The sequence below is a fragment of the Puntigrus tetrazona genome, chromosome 10 (genome assembly GCF_018831695.1).
Source record: "Puntigrus tetrazona isolate hp1 chromosome 10, ASM1883169v1, whole genome shotgun sequence".
Lineage (NCBI taxonomy): Eukaryota > Metazoa > Chordata > Actinopteri > Cypriniformes > Cyprinidae > Puntigrus > Puntigrus tetrazona.
This window is the reverse complement of record NC_056708.1, coordinates 4,889,339-4,911,229: the sequence shown is the minus strand read 5'-3', so window position 1 is coordinate 4,911,229 and position 21,891 is coordinate 4,889,339. Positions and strand designations below refer to the sequence as shown.

At 35.6% G+C, this 21,891-nt stretch overlaps 2 protein-coding genes across 2 annotated transcripts; one reads left to right on the top strand and one right to left on the bottom strand.

The window, feature by feature from the left end:
* The first annotated feature begins 47 nt into the window (after nucleotides 1-47).
* ubxn8 (UBX domain protein 8) lies at nucleotides 48-5,349 on the top strand. The gene is made up of 8 exons (XM_043250037.1): nucleotides 48-283; nucleotides 594-719; nucleotides 817-890; nucleotides 1,000-1,122; nucleotides 2,321-2,449; nucleotides 3,082-3,132; nucleotides 3,267-3,341; nucleotides 3,419-5,349. The coding sequence occupies exons 1-8, from the start codon at nucleotides 208-210 to the stop codon at nucleotides 3,587-3,589; spliced, it is 825 nt and encodes a 274-aa protein (XP_043105972.1). The 5' UTR covers nucleotides 48-207; the 3' UTR covers nucleotides 3,590-5,349.
* On the bottom strand, nucleotides 4,962-19,640 carry ppp2cb (protein phosphatase 2, catalytic subunit, beta isozyme). The gene is made up of 7 exons (XM_043250036.1): nucleotides 19,257-19,640; nucleotides 14,479-14,688; nucleotides 14,225-14,398; nucleotides 14,013-14,102; nucleotides 7,045-7,206; nucleotides 6,833-6,951; nucleotides 4,962-5,699 (listed from the first exon to the last, which is right to left on the bottom strand). The coding sequence occupies exons 1-7, from the start codon at nucleotides 19,356-19,358 to the stop codon at nucleotides 5,627-5,629; spliced, it is 930 nt and encodes a 309-aa protein (XP_043105971.1). The 5' UTR covers nucleotides 19,359-19,640; the 3' UTR covers nucleotides 4,962-5,626.
* Nucleotides 19,641-21,891: the final 2,251 nt, after the last annotated feature.

The window sequence follows — 21,891 nt, the reverse complement described above, 5'->3', positions numbered from 1 at the left end:
CGCGAGAGCGATTATAACTAGCTCATGAAACCATCAGCTGTCAAATGGTCTCACGGTACCGTAATGTCATATATCGATAATAATATCGATATATGACCGCTTCAAGTCAAACACACCTTTTTTATTATTATTATTTATTATTTGTATTTTTTTAACTTTTATTTTGAAACGTGTTACTTCCGTGTTGTGATTCGTATAAATGCTAACATGTCTAACAGATGTCTTGTGTTCTGTGTTTTACTAGCAGGATTTTGCTTAATTTCATGGAAACACTCGTTGATTGGTAACACATTATCATTATCATTATTATTCTGGCAGAAAATCGAGAATTTAATCATTCTAAGCTTTTAGGAGATCAAAAGAAATATTGAAAATCCTAATATTAGCCATGTTCAAATCATTAAAACATCTTATTGTTTTTAAAATGATGAACACTATTCTAATCCAAATTTCTTAATAGGAATTTGGATATTGTTCTTATTTTTGAGATCATTGCTATAAAGCTTGGGCTAATGTTACTGCAATTGCAAGTGATAAACTGAGCCAGGGCAGCTAAAATTCAAGTTGCTTTATGTCTGTGATGTGTGTTAAAGGTGTTAACGATGCGCTGAAGTTGGCAGGACGTGGGTTCATATTCCTGGGCATTTGCACATGGCTGACTTGCGTGTTGCAGAGGCTGAAATATTTCTTCTTTCCAGTGCATCAAGAGCTCCCAGACAGTGCGTACATTCAGATGACAACCTGATGTATGTGTGGTTGTGCTTTTTCTGTAAAAACATACTTTTATAATTCAAGTTGACATTTGTCATCTCACAGGCCCCCTGCATGAATCTAACAGACAGAGAGAAGAGCAAGTTAGAAGAGTTCAACAACATCAACACAATGACAAGGTTCAACACTTGCATTTTAAAGTGAATCAATAAATGTTCCACTTTAGATAAGTATGATGTAAATATAGAATATTCTAACCATACTTGTGTTGTTTATCATAATATGAAGATATCTGACTATGCCGAAAGTGTGATAAAGCCGAGGCAGGCCTCGTTACTACAGCAAAGAATGGAAAAATACTATCGAATCAAAGGAGAGACTTGGAAACTGAGCCAGGGTTTTCCTGTTGGGGTGAGCAAACGCATTATCATCTACCACATATACCATAACATGTCTTGTCTGTTTTTATATCTTACTTTTTTCTTTTTTTTTAATAATTAAAAATAATAAATACCAGATCCTCACTGGAAGCAGTCAACAAAAGAGTGATGATATGCAAGCAGTGCACAAAGCAAGGTTTTTGCTTTTTTTAAAACCCTATAATAAGAAGAAAAGAAACATAATAATACATTCTAAAATATGGCTGGGCAATAATATTGCACAATATATTAATGTGCATCTCATCAGTAAAGTCAGTAAAGGTTCTTTGATTAGCGGTAAATCTCCATCACCAGTTTTCAAATGAAGCGGCAGTTAATTCTAAAAGTTAATTTTCAAAGGTGCTCTATTGGTTTGAGATCTGGTGACTGTGGAGGCCATTTGAGTACAGTGAACTCATTGTCATGTTCAAGAAACCAGTCTGAGATGATTCGCTCTTTAAGACATGGCGCATTATCCTGCTGGAAGTAGCCAGAAGATGACAAGGCATTTGTGCCCACAGAACTGCTGCTCACTGGATATCTCTGTAAACCCTAGAGATGGTTGTGCATGAAAATCCCAGTAGATCAGCAGTCTCTGAAATACTCAGACCAGCTCGTCTGACACCAACAAACCATGCCACGTTCAAAGTCACTCAAATGATCTTTCTTCCCCATTCTAATACTCAGTTTGAACTGCTGCCATGTAATTGACTGATTAGAATTTTGTGTTAACAAGCCATTTACCTAATAAAGTGGCCGGTAAGTGTGTGTGTGTGTGTGTGTGTGTGTGTGTATATAGCATAATAGCGTCTTGACTATCGAGAAGGACACAACCCTAATTGTAATGTATTACTTTTAAAAGTAACTTTCCCAACAGTGAACCCGATATTGTACAGCTTGTCAGTGATTTAGGGCTTTGTGTATTAACTGCTGCTATTAAAGTCTGTGAAAGTGATGTTGTGCCTCATTGGAACTAAGTGACGTTCACCTGCAGAATGCAGGTGTCTAGAGGCACATAAATCTGAAGTAATGAATTTAGTTAAAGGGGTGCAGAGCCAATTTTATAGGTAAACATTAATGCCTTGAATTTTATGCAAGCAACAAAAAAATATGAAATACCACAATAGGACCTACCGGAAACATAGATGAACAATTTAGATTACTGACTGCATTATGACATGGTTCAAGAGGAAGAGGACCAGATGTGTGGTGATGCTGATGTAGATGAGAATCCTAATCAGGGAGCCAGAAGGAGACGCAAGCCTCTTCAGACTGTTACCCAAGATCCTGACCAACAGGAAGTGCCCAAGCAGAAGGAGGTAAATAAAAGTTTTTTTTCTTTGAAAGGTAAATGAGCCCTTGATTATAAATGCACAGTTGTGACCAGAATTATTGGTAGCATTGTACAACGAGGTCTGTGGAAAGTTCTGCATTGTTTATTTAAAAAGGCCATGACTTTTATTTTACAGGACTATAAATATAAATGGGGAACATAAAGGCCAAAATCCCATCATCATCCATCACAAAACATGATTTGCAGAAAAACTTTTAAAAAAATTGCTAAACTTAAAAAAATGTAAAATAAGAAAAGAACTAAAGCATCGAAAATAGTTGAATCTTGGAGTCTTAAGTATACACCAGCCTTAATAATATATCAGACATTGCATATTCAACTTATGGCATATTAAAAACTTGCACTTGCATATATAAAAAAGAACAAACAATCTTTTCATATTTACTTTCATAGCACAAGATAAACATGAATGAACATCAGAAGGTATTTCAACTGTGGAAAGAATATTTGCAATGAAAGTTCAAACGTATACACATTACAGAACTTTTTTTCCCAGAGCATTCTTTGCTCATATTTACCAAGAGAAAGGATAATAATTCTGATCACAACTATAATTTTATGTAGCACTTTCAGAAACTTTCTTCTCCTGTATCATAGGTCAAAAAGGTCATAGTTTTGCCTGATGAGCCATCAGCAGATACTGAGGGGGTGAGTAAACTTGAAGAAAATGTAATATCCACAGAAATAAAAAATAAGGAGATCATGATCCAATAATAATCAGTACTTTCTTCAGTGAAGACATTTCTTTATAGTTATATCTCTGCTTTGTAATTCACCGGCAGGTTGTAAAACTAGCTCTAAGATGTCCAAGTGGAAGAACGATCTACAGGAGATTCCTTAAAACCCAGAGTTCTCTGGTGAGTGTCCTTGATTACTGTGATCTAATGTAAGTATAAAAAGTGAAAAGGTTATGTTTATGTTTTATTATCATTAGCTGCTTCTTCACTGGATGATGAAGGCAGGATACCGTCCTTCTCTCTACACACTGTGTACATCCTACCCCAGGACAGAGCTGATCACCGCTGCAGACCTGAGCCTGGAGGAGGCTGGCATTCTCACCAACATAGTGCTTAATGTGGAGGAAAAAGAGCTGTACATTACCTAAGAGCACTTATGTTTCTGAAGGGCTTTTATTGGACTGAATGGAGCTGGTTATAGATATCAATATCAATGCACCAGTTGACAGGACTTTATGTGGCATAATTGGGATACATTTAAGTTCAAATGCTTTTCATATGCTTTTCAAGACTTGAGAATCAACCTTTTCAATGTTTAAAAATGAAAGACAGTACACTAGTGTTGGGGGTTTAATTTAGGGGTTGGTTTAGGGTTATTGCATGTAATTATGCATAATTCTATAGTAATAACATGTAACAAGGACACCTTAAAATAAAGTGTTACCCAAAATAAGTAGAATCTCTTACTGAGGAAAAAATGTGAGGTTAAATTACAGTTACCTATGAAAATGTTAATGAGGGGGTTACATTTGAATATTTATTCACAAACTTGCAGATAAAGATTTAATTGATTTCTATCCCAATCTGTATTGACTGCTCTAAAATATGAGGCACCAATGTTTAAGGAATTAAGGGCACAGGATAGAACACATGCCAATTGGGAAGAATTGTCAAAAGTAAAAAAAAAAAGATTTACTGACCAAACTAAATTTATTTAGTAATTTTGATTTTGATGGCTGCAACGCACTCAATAAAGTTGAGTAAGAGGTGTGTTTAACACTCACATGAGCGTTCCTTTTAACTATTGTTTGGGAATTAAGGATACTAAATGTTCATTTTGCAAGCAAGATCTCTGTCCAATCTTGCTTAAAACAAGACTTTAGAAGCTTAGCAGTTTGTGATTATCATCGTCTGATTCTCCTTTTCATGACTGGTCATTCAAATTTTCAATACCAATCACTGTTATTTCTATAGCACTTTTAACAATGCAGATTGTGTCAAAGCGCTGATGACGATATTGACGATAATCACTAGAAATTAAGTGTTCCCAACTAAGCAACCTAAGCATAGGTGTAGCAAAGGTCAAAAATTAGCTGCAGCTTGAAAACAAACCACACCATACTGGTTTCTTCTGGTCCCCAATGCAGTTTTGGTTCCTTGCCACTGTCGCCTTTTAACTTAGTTGGGGACACTTAGTATCTTAGCATCATCACCTTGATTGTACCGACACTAATGGGCGGGACCTGAACTGAGGTAAACTAGACAATGACATCACTGTTCTACATAGGTGCTTTTTAGTTTTTTATTATAATTACACATACATTTTGGACTGTCTGTGAACAAAGAACCTCACAAAGAAGAACAAAAGTCAGAATACTAATTTACCAGAAGACTGGGTTTACTAGTCAAACCTTAATCAGTCAAATTATGATACAAAAATGTAAACAATGTCATGTCTACTAATGTCCTGTTTCAACTTCAATATAGACAACTTCAAAGAAAAGCACAAATACTGTGTAGTTTGCGATTAAAAGTAGTTTATTAGTTCAAATACAGCAAAGAAGAGGCTATCACTTTTTGACAAATACACTGAAAACAGGTAACACAAAAGTAAATAAAATAGTAAGATTAGACAAAGAGGGACAGTCAGATAAAGTCCATATACACTTGTGTACACTCCCAGAATGGAAGAGGCACGTCCTTCGGTTTCAACATTCCTTTCCAATAGGACTTTTTTTTGGTGAATATAAGGAAAGGATGTCAGCTTGTGCACTTGTATAAAATGTTACCATTTTTCACATGCCTGGCATTGCCAACTTAAAGGACTTTTCCTATCCAGTGATACTGTGAGAGAGAAAGCTAGCCACATCTGCTTTTTTTTTTTTTTTTTTTTTTTTTTTTTTTTTTTTTAACTCATTTACAATTGAAGAACAAAGGGAACATCTCTATTCATTGTATACAGCAGGCAATTTGTACTATAGGCTAAAACGAGACACTTTGTTGCAGTACTGAGACAGAGCGATCAGATTTGGGCATTAAATGCTTGTATGGCACATTTTGGTCCATGTTAGTGTTGTTGTGTCAGAATATTTCCCCTATTTTATATACATATTGGATGAACAGATGTATAGATGTCAATTTTTTCACTTGCTTTTAGGGTTCTTTCATGGCAGGCTAGTGCTTGCTTATAGGAAGTAGTCAGGGGTGCGGCGGGTGACATGAGGCTCTCCACGTCGAGGAGCTGGATCAAACTGAAGGCTGGAGAAAAGAAGAAAAGCCGCTTAAATGCACAGCTCACTGTTCAAATGACTTTCACACTAAAACATCAGAAATAAAGAAAATATATTTTGCAAGAAAGCATGACAATGAAGCAAAATTTTAGGACTATTCAAAAGTTTTGCACTTTTGACATTTTAATGGTAATTAAGGACATTTTACCCCACAGTTTTCATATCATACAACTGTCATTTGTTTTATTACTGTGACGGTCTCTTTTCCCTGTCCTATCCAGGTTTAATATTCAGTGAGATATTAATGGCTTGACATTTATAGGTCCTGAACTAAGCCCCTATGAAATCACAGAATCCAACTATAAAAACTGAATTTACTGTATAATGCAGAAAAGTCACAGAATTAATAAATCAATTAATTAAAAAAGTAGATACATTGCACATACAACATTTAAATATGAATCCTGCATGTTGTGTGTATATGAATGGTGCAGATATGCGGTTTCATCTTCACAGAAATCCGTCAAATTACTTTAGTTTAATTTAAAGAAACCATGACAGAAATATTACTTCACGTAAGGATAGTACTATTAATACTAATAAAATATTAAAACATTTGTAAAGGAATATATAACAAAAATTATTTACCAAAATGTGAGAAAGATGTAAATACAGTATTTCTAAATTTATATAAAAATGATATTAAAAATCAATGTTAACATTTATTTATTAATAGTGTAATATATATTTAAACAAAATAGAATCCAGAAACTTCATGAAAAACTGATTTTAGTATATACTATATATTTAGTATATGAATTTAAAAAAATAGTATAACATAGGGTCTGAAAATTGTTTCGTTTTATTTTTTAATAAATTGGTTTATTTCATGATTTCCATTAATTATACTTACTTTTTGGTTAATGCAATTTAATTTAACCATTATAAACACTCCAGAAAACTTTAAACGAAAAAAAATACAGAAAAATAATAAAATATTGTGAGGTTAGCAATGCCAAAAAGAAAAAACCAAATAACCCTTTACTGTCTTAAAAATAGGCTTAATTTTTATTCTTGAAGTGCACCAACTTAAATATAAAATGTGATTTTAACTACTTGTCAGTACATATTTAAAAGATTATCATGAGCAGAACAACTTACAACGAATATTTAAGAGTATCGTCCAGTTCCATAATGGCTGCCTGATTTCCACAGCGATAGCAGTAGTTTGGGGCACTGAAGATAGTGACAACATTCCTATCATGACACCAGTTGTATCCCTGGAGAAAAAAAATAAAAAAAGTTTTATTTGATCTGATTATGGCCTTCATTCCCCTAAAGGGCTGTGAAGAGTTGGACTGTGAATCTATCACCTCCATGACCAGCTGATGCGCACGAGACACCAGCGTGAGTCCGTTAGCGTGGTTGAAGGTCTCAGAAATGTCCTGTCCAAACGTGTAACCGGCTCCACGTGGAGAGATTCCCCAACCACCACGATCATCAGGATCTGACCACAGCAGATCACACATGGGTCCCTGAAACACAGATGCACAGCTCATTCAAAACGACGCAGATTCTGCTACATAAGGAGCTTAAAATATCATCTTATGATGTTGGCTGCGAGGATCTACATAATACAGCCTCAAATTAGAAATGACCATATCTGATTTTACTAACTGACAAAAAAAACGGTGACAGCTGTGGTAAAACGCTACAAAGCAAGCAGACTGGACAGAAAAATAAGTCAAAAATGCTTTGGGTTTGCACACAAAAGGTTCAATAAAGGTTTGTCTTTTGTTGTCATAGGTGCATCTAAAGTTTTATTGCATCTCACGACTATGTAGTTTTTGAAATAATGTCTGTATGTGTCTAAAACAACAAACTGACGTTTTATATATAATCGTCTTATTGTATATGCATTGTTGTGATTAGCTGGTATAGTGACTAGTTGTAACGTTAGCTGGAATAATAACATAGCTTTAAAATTTGTTAATGTATACATTTCAGTTTCATTAGGCATCATGAATAAATAGACAGTTAATTTATCCTAATTTTACACCAGAGATCTGATTGACCTCATAGTAACAATCCTATTAGATCATCCATCCTTGTGAGTGTACAGTTTGGCTGATCTGGTTTTATCTGTTAATTTCTCTGAGCGGGCAAAGCAGAGAAAGGGGAAGTAACCTTTCCCCGTATGATGACAAAAAGGGAAGAGTCCAGAATGGGCCATCTGAGCTTTTCTTTTTTTTTTTTCAAAGCAGGATACCCAGGGCTCTTTTTACACTTACCGCCATTTTTAGACAGATTTGCTTCCAAGATCCTATTTTGAACATTATTAATTCATCATTGTCATTAGGATATGTTCCCAAAACCTTCAAACTGGCTGTAATTACGCCTCTTATTAAGAAACCACATCTTGATCCCAAAGACTTAGTAAATTACAGACCAATCTCTAATCTCCCTTTTCTGTCAAAGATACTAGAAAAGGTAGTATCCTCACAACTGTATTCCTTTTTAGAAAAAAATTGTATCTGCGAGGATTTGCAATCAGGTTTTAGACCGTACCATAGTACTGAGACTGCTCTCAGAGTTACTAATGACCTGCTTTTATCATCTGATCGTGGTTTTATCTCGTTATTAGTGCTATTAGATCTTAGTGCAGCTTTCGATACTATCGATCACAACATTCTCTTGGATAGACTAGGAAACTATGTTGGCATTAGAGGAAGTGCCTTAGCGGTCAAATAGATATGATTTAAAACAATGCTATCAGTTTGTAGCAGTAAATGAGGTGGTATCAATGAAATATGGAGTTCCTCAAGGCTCAATGCTAGGACCGTTGCTTTCAACCTATACATGTTTGCTCTAGGAGATATCATCAGGAGACATGGTGTTAGCTTTCACTGCTATGCTGATGATACTAAGATCTATATTTCAGTCAATATAAAACTAGATGAGTAACTACTTAATGCTAAATTCTGAAAAACTGGAGGTGCTAGTAATTGGACCTAAAAACTCCGCTCAATATTCTGCACAGTGGGTATGCATAACAGCTTTTAGGCATTGTTCTGTTTTCAGTCAGCTTCCTATAACACAAAGTCAACGGAGAGCACAGCTGCTTATGGCTTAGGCCAGTGGTTCTCAATTCAAGTCCTGAGATCCCATTCAGGTTTGTTAAATAAGGGGACAAGCAAAATGTGCAGAGCAGAGGGTACCCAGGACTGGAATTGAGAACCACTGGCTTAGGTGGAGGTAAACAATTGAGAAAGAAAATTAATGTGTGTAACAGTATATACTGTGTTTCCATATTAGGCAAGTTAAAATTTTGGTCATTTTTTTTCCTCAAGAACATTTTCACAGTCCCAAACCACATCAAACTTAATTAGTACTATTGATTTATATATATATATATATATATATATATATATATATATATATATATATATATATATATATATATATATATATATATATATATATATAGATTTAGATTTAATTGTCCGGGAAGGCTGAAAGTCAAAAACTCATAATATTTTATTATTAGTCAAGTTTTCTTTTTCCCAGAAAAAAAATGAGCCAAATAGAGATTGAACTCTAGAGATTGAAAAATTTATGTAATAATAGAATTAGCAATGCTAAGTAATGACCATTGGGCAGCAAAGAGCTCATTGGGTCAGCAGAGTGAGAAAAACAGGTGCAGAAGACGGGTCTCAAAGACTTTGCTTGGGAACAAATTCCTAAAAAAAAACAACCATTTAAGAATAATCTGCTGAAGTCCAATATGACTGATTTTTCATAGACTTTGTGGATAAGTTTTCTGCATGCTGTCTCGATTGCTCCTGTCTGCCTGAGCTTTGTGTGGTTGTAGCGCTGTGTTCTATTTATCACTCTGTTGCTGAGAGCGATCAAATAAAACTTAATTCTCTCCATATTACTGATACTATCTACCAAACTAATCTAATAGATTTGACTGTTGATCGTTTGCTTTTAATCTAAAACCGTGCAGTTATTAGCCGGTCAGCTTATTACTCACGCGCGTTTGGCCTCATCAAACAACAGTGATAAGTAAATCTTCCATTGCTTACGGCAAGTAAATGGCTTCTCCCTGCATTGTCACATGCATCGCTTGCTATATGTATAGTTTATCTCTCTCTGTTGGCGATCAGGGATTCACATGTGATAAATGCAGGGAAATAGGCTGACAAAGAAGGTTTTAGAATTAGAGACAAGCATCCAAACTTTAATTGACGACAGCAAAAATGTGAGGGCAGTAGATACTGCTTTGGATGTGAATAGTTCAATAAGTCAATCATGTACAATATTCGGTTTTGGCATTACAGCCTGTGCAGCAGGGCAACTGGGTGACTGTGAGGCACACTAGTCGCGGATCAAAATACTGCTCTTCCATTCCGATCAGAACATCAAATAGGTTCTCCCCTCTCAGTGATGCACCTACTGAGAAACCTGATGAAAGTTCTCTAGTAATTGGTGATTCTCCTAAAAGTGCTGGCTAATGCTAATTGTAAACTTAGTAAGATAGTTATTCACATCCTAGACCACTAAAAATGACATTAAAGAAGTGTGTGACCTTGCAAGTACGATGTAATATGCTCTGGTCACTTCCCTGCTTACTGGGGTGACTTAGTGGTAACCCGCAGAATAACAGGTTTCATAGACAATTGGAATTTGTGGAGCAGACCTGATCTGTTGAAAAGAGATGGTCTTCATCCCTCCTGGCGTGGTGGCGCTGTACTCTCTAAAAATATGCCACATTGTCTTAGAGTTCACTTTTGACTAACTAGGGCCTAGGTCAGGAAGCAGATGATCAGTTTAGCCAGTCTTTCTACTAGCTGCCTCATATCATAGAGGACAGTTAATTTTCAGCACACAGAAACTCTTTTACCTAGAGATCACACTATAAAGACTGTGTGTTGCCCGAACTAGAAAATACAGAAAACGTCCAAACCAAATTAAAAGCAACAAATAAAAACTTGGCTTGCTGAATATCAGATCTCTTTCTGCAAATACATTTTATATAAATTATTTGCTTTGTTTGATGATTTTCTTTGTTTGACATAAACCTGGCTAAAACCAGATGAATACTTAATACTTAAATGAGTCTACCCCCAACATTACTGCTAGAAAAATAAGCCAACTCTAAAAGGTAAAGGGTAAAGTGTTGTTACAATTTTGAAAAATATTCTCAGTACTTCTAAGAGGGCAGGCTTTAAGTATAACTCATTTGAAGTTATGGTGCTTCATATGGCATTAGAGAAACACGTGCTAGTGATAAATCCTGTCATGTTTGTACTAGCTACTCATAACAGGCTACAAGAGGCTACCAGGGCAGCACATATATTTCATTAAAAATGTTGCTGATTTTATTTGCAGATACACTCCTTTATGCTTAGAAGGATGAAAGAAAACAATCTGACTTCGTGGTATAATGAGAACCCTAGCACCCTAGTCCGCACCCTAAAGAGAGCACTCTGGAAAAAGGAGTGCAGCTGGATAAAAACAAAACTACAACAAACAAAAAAAAGAATCAAAAGGTACTTACATTCCCCAAGAGTACAGCAGTAAGTCAGCTACAGTTATCACATCAGATATAGCACTATAGATCCCCTAAAGAAAGATTCCACTCATTTTCTATTATAGGAGGGGAAGAATTGTTAAATTATCTAAACCAGCAACATGCAACCCAACTATTAAAAGAGCAGATTTCAGAGATCCTATTTTAACAGTTATTAATTCATCATTGTCATTAGGATATGTCCCCCCAAAAAATTTCAAATTGGCTGTAGTTAAACCTCTCATTAAGAGACCACATCTTGACCCTAAAGTCTTAGTAAATTACAGACCAATCTCGAATCTCCCTTTTCTGTCAAAGATACTAGAAAAGGTAGTATCCTGAGAACTATATTTCTTCTTAGAGAAAAATTATTTATGTGAAGATTTCCAATCAGGATTCAGACCGTACCATAGTACTGCGACTGCTGATAAGAGTCTCAAATGACCTGTTTCTATCATCTGATCAGGTTGTATCTTGTTATTAGTGCTATTAGATCTTAGCGCATTGTTCAACACTATAGGTCACATATCGCTCACAAGTGAAATATGGAGTACTTCAAGGCTCAGTACTAGAGCCATTACTTTTTACACTTTACATTATCAGGAGACACATGGTGTTAGCTTAGCTATGCTCAGCTCTTTGTGGCCTTTTAATACACACCAAATTGAGAAACTAACAGAATGCATAGTCGATAAAAAAAACTTAGCAAGCTCTTATCACATTATAGTACTGCATGTCTGCTGTGTTCTCAAAACTCTGGCCATTTGATAATACCTAGAATATTAAAATCACCGGTGGCAGCAGATCCTTTTCCTAATTAGCACCCAAACTCTGAAAATCTCCCTAACACTGTTCGAGAAGCAGACACACTCTGTCAGTTTAAATCTAGATTAAAGACATCTTCTTAACCTAGCCTACACAAAACACACTAATACACGTCTATTCAAATCAGTTCTAACAGGATTGTTACGCTACATTAATTAAATCAGCCTGAACATGGAACACTCCTCATAAAACACAATACATCATAAGAAGAATGGCAACTACGCTATGTTTCTTTCTTATTCTGTGTTTTTTAGTTCCTATCCAGATCAGATAGTGGATCAGCACCCAGAGATGGCATTCATCTGAGACCAGAAAACCTAGATGAGCCCCTTGGACAGATCACCAGAACCAGATGTGCACATACACACACAAAAGTCTTTTACACAATCTGACACAGCTGCGTTTAAAATTGAACTGGAAGTTAAGTGCTGGGCGTCTGGCCAGAGGAGAACTGGCCCCAACTGAGAATGGTTTCTCCCAATGTTTTTTTTCCTCCATTCTGTTTGGATGTCACCTCTGGCTTGCTTAATTAATTGCAAAAATAGTCAGTATTAATTTCATGCGAACTTACCTTCAAAATCACCCCAGTAATTGATTCAAATCATCTGGTGATTTTCTTCCATATCACACACACACAAAAAAAATTCCAATATAGTGCAGCTACAGCGGGTATACACTTTTAAAGACAAGGAGGACAATTAAGATAACCCTTCTTTAATTTGTTCTTTGTGCTAGACAACCGTCTTTTGTTTAGGTTTTTTAAGCTGATCTCTGTTACAGGCTTAAACACATAACATTTTAAATATTAGAGAATTTTAAATATTAGTTAAAAGCAGTTAACTAAATTCAAGAAACACTGAAGATGGGCACAAAGAGAATATACTGCAGCAGTACAAGTTCATGGGAAAAAAAAGGAAGAAAATTATTAATATTTGAATTGGTGATGGTGAAAAAGCAAAAGTTTAAGTGGTATTTTTATTTAATCTTGTCTCTGTATAATGCATATTTTTAAATATTTTTTTCAAGTAAGTTTTCGTACAGAAAGGTAATTATTGTATCGCTGCTGTTCCAGCAATGTATCAGAATTTAATCAGCAATGTATCAGAATTGTAAAACAGTATCAAAATCAGCCATTAAAATTCTAACTTGGTGCATCACTAGTTCACGTTATTAAACAGCTGTTCACACCAAACACATTTTAGTTTCCTATGGAAAAATGCACTAGATCATTGATCACTACATTGTGTTAATTCAAATGATTCAGTGGTGGTTTGCATCCCCTCAGATTGCAACTTTTGCAAACCTTCCATGTTTTACAACAGCTGGCTCAACATTTGAAAAGATTTTATTTGATCCAATAAAGTGCTTATGATCTCTGGAATGGGTCAGATTATATACATTAATCTAGAGCTGCACAATTTGATGAAAACAATGACTCCATCTGAACAACGACACTACTCAGTATTCAGTAGAGCTGCTTATAGCTAAACTGAACTTGTTTCATAATGAATGAATTTACACAGTAGCTGAATTGAGCCCTGATTTGAGTAGAGTAGAATAATGATACCATTGTCTTGTTAGAGCTGCTTCACAGCAGAATTTAGATTTGCCTTATTTTTGAAGTCTGCACCATTTATTTAGTTATTTTCTTGTTTAATACTTTTGAACAATCTTTACTGTATAAGGCAACAAAAAAAAGTTTTTAAAGATTTTATTTTATTAAATATTTAAAAATAAATATTTGTTATAATAGTATTTTTTTCCTTTCCATTTTTAAAACCATGTCAGCTTCTATGGCCAAGTCCATTGCGAGAGCCAGGTTTAGTTACTCCAAAAAACAAATATTTTTTGTTCTATTTAAACAGCAATATTAGAATACCTTTTCATACACATTACACAGACACTGCTGGTAGTGTGAATGCAATCTGTAGCTGTACTGACCTCATGTGGCACCTCCTGCAGACGATCCAGTGCACGAATATGATCCAGTGTGTCTATGGATGGAGAGAGGCCACCGTGCAGACAGAAGATCTGATACACAGATAATTATACAAGTTATCAACAGCCATTAGCAGCTTTCAGAGTATTCTAAGGATGGCTCTAATGATAGCTTGACTCTCATAAAAGAAGTTAAAAAAAGAAGCATTCCTCACCTGCCCATCCACCAGAGCTGTGAGGGGTAGGTAGTCAAACAGGTCTGTGAAATATTTCCAGACGTTTGCATTGCCATATTTCCTCAAGCACTCGTCATAGAAGCCGTAAACTTGTGTGATCTGTCTGCTCTCGTGGTTTCCCCGCAATATCGTGATGCGTTCTGGGTAGCGAACCTACAAAAGCGGTAAAAAAAAAAACTGTCAAAATGTCTGAAAAGTTTGTAAGAGCACTATAATTAATTTGGTAAGTGTACCTTTAGTGCAACAAGAAGTGAGACTGTTTCCACCGAGTAATATCCTCTGTCTACATAGTCGCCCATAAACAGGTAGTTAGTGTCAGGTGACTTTCCTCCAATTCTGAAGAGCTCCATTAGATCATGAAACTGGCCATGCACATCTCCACACACTGTGACAGGGCACCGCACCTCCTGCACATTGGACTCTTTAGTGAGAATCTCTTTAGCCTGCGGGTGTAAGAACAGGACAATGTATCAAGCAGATATGAATGTGTGAAATCAGGAAAAAAAAAAAGACAGGAATGTTTCAGGGGGTCAATCAGGGGTGTGTTTCATAAAAGCATTGTTAGCTCATTGCCGTCAAGTTCTATCATCACCAACACAGTCATTAGATGCAAAGGTTCTTGTTAGTATAACACGGAAAGATGCAAACTATCTGAATAAACTGCATACACAGGTAAGGATGGAGGATCTTTTTTATAATTTTTTTGGCCATAGCAGTAGATATCAATAATTATCAAGATAAATCTTGATAAAGTCAGATTTCTGCTCTGAAGTGACAGTTATAGAAAACTTTAATTTTCCTTAAAATAAATTTCTTTAAAAAAATCTTCAATCGTAGCATGCATTTAGATTATGATAACCACAGTTAAAACCACACATATACTGTAATAATATATTTGTATACGTACTAGTATGCTATAGTGCAGTTAGCGTTATTACAATTGAACCATAGTAAATGATGGTGATCTGTTGATTGGCTATCATTGCACAGTGTTTCTCAGTGCTTTCATCTGACTATTCACACTGGATCTGACAGCACTGTTTAGCGAAACTAATCAGCGAGTAAATGTTTAGTGAGTTTGCCATTTTAACTTTGGTCCAAGCGGATCATGGTCCGTGTGACTGCATGCTTCAAATGAGTTGCTCTATTTTGCTCTACTTTTAGTGCATATACATTATATTTGCAAATTTATCAAAATTATTTATATTTTTTTAATCAAGGAAAATTATATTGTGATGATAATCATTAATCACCCAGCCCTACAGTAGTAAACTGTGCTCCAATTAAATACTGCATGTTACATTAAATATTAATTGCAGTCTTGAACTGAATAATTAGAAGATTTTACTCCACGACAAACATGTGACTTCAATAACAAGAGTCCTTTAATGCTGAACCAATGTTCAACAAAAGAAACGACCACATTCAGAAAATTAGCTAGTTTCTACAGCAAAACTGAAGCACCAAGTTGACTTAGACCATTTTCTCATTTTATTAATGGTGTTTGATAAAGTAAATCCATTTTCTGAACAATGTTTCCTCAACTCATTGGTTTTGTAGAAGAGATGTGTGCTTTAGTTAGAGACCAGGCAAAAACAACTCAAACGTACATCAGAAAAGCCTGATAATGAGCCACTAAAGCTAGAACCTGCTTTTAAAGAAAGAAAAAAAAAGCTCAGCATAACAAAAGCAGGATTTAAACAATATTAAAAGTGTTTATGAGATAGGCATGTATGTCTGTGTATGTCTTGAAATCAAATCAATATCTGTTGAGAAAACAACCCACATTGGTATGGAGACTGTGTGTGTTTCCAAGGAGACGTCTGGTCCCATTTCTCTTCAGCACAGTAGAAAACACTTTTACTTTTACCAATTTTGTGCAGAAATACAAATTTAGGCCAGCACAGATCAAGTACATATTATGGATGTGTATTGCAATCATGTGGTACTCAATACTGAGAGATGGGGAACTAAAACCAGTCAACTTAAAACGAAAGGCTTCATGTTTTGTTATATGAAGAGTTATTGGCCAACCTGAAGAAGAAATAGAAAGCATCCTTCTGCTCTTTCTAAAGTGCTATATGGATAAAGTATGCCAAATGGTCAGCATGCCAAGTTGTGACAGTTATGAGAAACACCTCTAGATCAGTGGTCTCCCTTATTTAACACCTGGATGAAATCATCAGCCTGTTAGGAGAGATACATAAACTGAACAAATTAGCTGATGATCTCATTCAGGTGTGATAAAAAAAAGGGAGACATGCAAAATGTGCAGTGCAGGGGGGTTCCCAGAAGTGGAACTGAGAATAACTGCTCTAGATTAAAAGGTTACTTCACCCCAAATAAATAAAATATCGTTAATCACTTACCAGCATGTTGCAAGAAATCTCGTCACTTATTAAAATACTGAATGAACCACTGAAGGAGAATGGACTATTGTTGACAATGTCTTTCATACTTTTGACAGTGTTTATAATGTGGCAGTCAATGGGATACAAAAATATCCAAAATATCTTAAATTGTGAGGACAGAGGATGAACAAATATTTAACGCGTTTGGAATGGCATGGGGGTAAGTAATTATTGACAATTTTCATTTTGGGGTGGAGAAAGCAATATCATACAGTACTGAGTGTGGTATTGCCCTAAACAACAGTTAAATTCAGTTCACACAAAAAAAAAAATGAGTGATAAGCAGTCATAGAACAATAAGGGACATCACAATTCTTTACACACTATCAAACTACACGGTAAGACATGTTTTGCATTCAAATAATCTGTGTTTTATTTCTCTCAGAATTAGAGACTAGGGCTACAAACAGATGAGTTTTTTTCAGGACTGGAGCTAAACTCAAAGGACATCAGCACTGCAAGATCAATGTTGCTGAATCCTGGTGTACACTGTAATAATGGATATGCGGATTAACAACAGCATAGAAAATAGCTTGAAAACCATATATTGCTGCAGGCGAGTGTTTATTGTCCTTGCATTTCACCATTCAAAATGTTTAACAACTTATCTTTTCACTCTATTCTCTCTCATAATAAATTTAGACCTAACAATAGACCTAACAAGATGGATGGATGGCAAAGGATTGGTGCGGCCACCACCTGGTTGACCGCTCCACAATGGATTTTCTTGTCCAGTTTGGAAGGCAGGTAGGCATAACACATGTTATACCTGTCCACCAGGTGCTTCAGTAGCATGTACATCAGTCCAAAAGGTACAATAATTGGACAGGTGATGCTGTAGGTCATGACCACAGTAAAGACATTCATCATACAGGCACAAGCAGCTCCAAACTGGAACTCATAAGCTTGATGCTTCTTCACGTTGCGCCTCTCGGCAGCCGAACGTGCCAGACACAGCCGGATCATGTACATAAGGAAATAAGGAATGCGTAACAGGTCCATGGCGTTCTGATTTCAGGCCCTCAAAACTGACCCAGAAACCATGGTTAAAAAGATCAGGTATGTATTGAACCATGCACTAACTGTACATGTTATTTTGCTTCCCTACAACAAATTATTATTTTGGTAAATGCCAACATTCTCTTATGTCAGGATTAGATACAGATGTAAAGATAATGAAATGTAAAGAATTCACATCTTAATGACAAAATTTTGGTTCCACAACAACAATACATATGCTCTCTGAAAGATTGCGTTATTTCACTTCTTTAATTTATTAATAATGAAATTTAGTTTAACCTTATTTTTGTATCTTCCCAAGAGCTGTGTTGAAGACTGATTCATTTGAGTCTGAGTCTATGGAGTCATGACGACATCAGACAGCTGTGATGTCATCTAGTGAGTTAAGGTCAGTGTCTTATGTGACTTTAATATCGAAAGAATTCCTGTTGCTCTGTCTAACTTCCGCAAAGAAGCACTGTTAGCTTGGTCTTTCATTTACAAACATAACTTTTCTCCAACCAATTAATTTATCTAGAATAAGAATTTTTTTTTTTTAAAACAAATTCACATTTTTTTGAAAACTGGTTTAAGAATAGGATCATTTGTGTTAGTCAATTATATAATCAAGATGGCTACTTATTTACATACCAGGATTTTCTATCCCGCTACAATATTCCTGTAACTCCAAAACAGTTTGCTACTGTATTTGGTGCTATCCCTAAAAGTGCCATTATGTTATTTAATAATGTAACTAATCATTTCTAGACAAATTCTGAAACTCTTCTTCCAGACCCAACTGACATATGTAGGTAGAATGTGCTTTAAATCTGCTCTAAATAATAGAGCAATTAGTTTTCTTTCTTAGCGATTCTGTATACACTTTTCATGTTGTTACAAAATTGAACAGTTTAGCTGACAAAATTTCATGGGAAAACGTTTGGACTTCCTAACAAATATCTACTGACATAAGGTCAAAGAGATTTCCTGACTTATCAATCAGTATTATCCTGTTAAATCATTCATCCATATGCTGGGAGAACATTTTTAAAAAGTGTAAGGTCAGTGTCATTTGTACACAGCTAAATTTATTAACTGTAGATGTAGTAAATAGAAAAGTTGCTTGAGTTTAATTTAACCACAGTCCGGCAATTTCAACCCTACAGACTGTAAATAAATCTATGCAACAAGTTACAGATACTGACACTAGTATTTCGACATGGGTTGGCTCTGGAGTTAAGTTAAATGATGCTGTAACAACCATAACTCAAGAACATCATGAAATGGACTGACAGCGGTAGATTTTTTTTGCTAAAAAGTAATAATAATAATAATAATAAAAACACAGTTCGCATTTATATTTAGCTACCATATTGAATAATACAACCTATTTATAAAACAAAAATGTTACTCATATTTTGGTGCACGTTTGTAGCCACATCTCATTCATAATGTCCAAACAGTTGTGATGGATTTTTAACATTCTAATGAGTTTTACATATTTTCTTCCAGCGCGTTCATTTGCAATGATGTTAAGAGTACCAATAGTATGGTTCATAATTATGACCCAATGATGTATTATAAACGGGAAATTGCTATACCTTCTCGCAGAGTGTTCTCACTTGGTTCTCGGTAAGCTGTTTGCACTCGTTTAGCTGTTCGACCCATTGGTCTAATTCTTTGGTGAACGCTTTATCATCCATCACCGGCGCGATGCTGCGGTAATTCTCGCCGATTCTCCGGTAATTAAACGAGAGCTGCGCTGGGCCGACACAAAACACAACCACCAAACACCGCCGTTAAACTTGGATATCAGCTCATCAAACACGAAACGACGTATGACAGCTATTTTTCATCTACACTTCACGGTGACTGAGATATGTCTTTTGACGGTGTCCGCGGTGTGCGATTGGCGATTTTTCCGTTGACTAGACGCGCTCCCGACCTTCCTCACAAACGCGTTGCTGTGTAATGGCCGCTGCGCATCACACCCCCCCTCCCCCCGTGACGTCTACGGAACTGCAAGATCGAGAGCGATTTGAGCGAGTAGCTGCCCCCTAACGGCCAGGAAGACCACCAAATACTCACAAATAAAATGCTTTGCACTTTTTTTTTGTTAATAAATGAAGATCAGTCTATACGCTGTCAGTCAGAAACACAAAACAGAACTTCGTGGGATTACCAGACTGTATGTTAATTTCATTATTTAAGGTGTTGAAATTACTTTATTTCTCAGTTTCTGATAAGAATGAGGCAGGAAATGTGAGAGTCTACCTATAGCACATATAAAGAGAGCTTCACCAGAGGATTGCGAGCTGTCTTATCTTTTTCCGAAAGTTCTAAATAGCGCACCATGCATATGGTCTATTGTAAGGACGTTCCAAACAAAAGTGAGGAACACTGATTCTCTTCACAAATGTCCCTTATGTTTGTGATGACGTGATCTTAGTTAGGAGCTCTTGTGATGCATTTTAAAACAAAAAGTATTTTGTCAATGCTAAATAATAAAATAATAAAAATAAAATGTTTAATAGTAAAAAAGACACAGTGAGACACTATTTAAATACAATAATAAGACTGAGTATGTTTATTTGCAACAACTTTTAGGAGCGCTTAATGCTGCACGCATACACAGGATCCAAATATATATATATATATATATATATATATATATATATATATATATATATATATATATATATATATATATATATAGCCTCATTAGCAACAGTTTCTATTTGCCGTGATACATAAGCTGTCCAGCATATTAGATAGTTAAAATATAGTCATATTTAATATGTGCTCTCATATTTAATAATTAATTAAATTTAAACATATCCCAAGCTGAAATCATGACTGATTTGGAAGAACATTGTTACACTATGGACATATTTGTAGGTTCAAGCTAAAGGAAGCGAGATACTGACTCTGACCCCAAAATAAAACACTCACTGAAGTCAATAACGATCTGAAAATTTGCGTGTTAGGAGAGGAATGGTATGAAAGAAGGTGATGTTTTCACATAAAAGGTCTCAAGGAGAACTTCAAATACATGGAAAGATAATGCCTGAATTTGCTGCTAGTATGTCGAAGACTGTAAATGTTGTGCATCGGGTGGGAAAGAAGAAGGCAAGTCGTCCCAGAGAGGTAATCATTCTCTTCACTCGTAGGATGGTCAGTAACGAAAAATATAGAAAAGAACCAAGGCGTTTTTGGGAAGCTGGCATTAGTTTTGGGGAGGATTCGACGAAGGAAGATACATTTTTAAGACGTGAGTTATGGCCAAGAAAAAAACAAGCGAGGAAGAAAGGCAAAGCAGCTGGCTTCAGAGGTCCATTTGGGTACAACAAGGGTAAACTTATTTCCTGGATGGATATCTACTATTTCTCGTTGATAAGAGGTGAGATGGACTGATACGGAAATGGGACATTGTTTTCCTCTTACAAACTTTACATTTAGTCTGTTATTCAGTCATGGGTCAAGTCATTCTGCAGGTGTCTCTGTTTGCATGAAAAAATGTCCTTGTAAAATTGTAACTCAAAGGCTGATGTAATTGGTAATTGGCTCGCAGTAGTTTTACAATTAGACTAAACATTTTTCACTGTGGTTAATGTATATGAATACAACGTCTGCTCACAGAATAAAGGTATTTTGGAGACAGTAACAGATGTTGTAAATGACTTCAAAATTAGGTATCTGTAATATGTCATGGTTGTAGTGCACTGGAAGACGAAGCATAGATAAAAGAGATTTTAAACCCAAAGGCATCAACACTCGAATTACATTGATAACAATAAGAACCGACAAACTCAGTGGGGCAGAAAAGACTTAAATACACACAGGCACAATTAGGGAGAACTGAATCAAATGAATTAACTAGTGTCTAACTGGTGTCTGTAGTGCTAATAGCCTTGTTGGCAGTGGCAATTTACACTAACTCTGCCCACCAACGTGTGATTGGGATTTCACTACAAAAAGATGATTGTTTGATATTCCTTTAAGAGTAATTTTAAAAATAGAATAAAAATAAAGCATTTGATAAAAATTAGGTGCTGGTCATGGAGGTGAATGAAGGTCATAATCAATTCAAACTAACTTTTTTCCCCTAGGTATACAACATTTATAACCCCACAATATTTTATTATTGTTCTGAAAAGTTTTTCTGGAATGTTAATAATGGTTAAATTAAATTGCATTAAACAAAAAGTATGTATAATTAATAGAAATAATGAAATG

Coding starts and splice junctions, on each gene's coding strand:
- ubxn8 (XM_043250037.1), top strand. CDS start 208: ATGTCTAACAGATGTCTTGTGTTCTGTGTTTTACTAGCAGGATTTTGC. Junction 3,133..3,266: donor CATCAGCAGATACTGAGGGG/GTGAGTAAACTT, acceptor ATTCACCGGCAG/GTTGTAAAACTAGCTCTAAG. Junction 3,342..3,418: donor TTAAAACCCAGAGTTCTCTG/GTGAGTGTCCTT, acceptor TATTATCATTAG/CTGCTTCTTCACTGGATGAT.
- ppp2cb (XM_043250036.1), bottom strand. CDS start 19,358: ATGGATGATAAAGCGTTCACCAAAGAATTAGACCAATGGGTCGAACAG. Junction 14,103..14,224: donor CAGCTCTGGTGGATGGGCAG/GTGAGGAATGCT, acceptor TCTGTGTATCAG/ATCTTCTGTCTGCACGGTGG. Junction 6,952..7,044: donor CGCATCAGCTGGTCATGGAG/GTGATAGATTCA, acceptor TTTTTTCTCCAG/GGATACAACTGGTGTCATGA.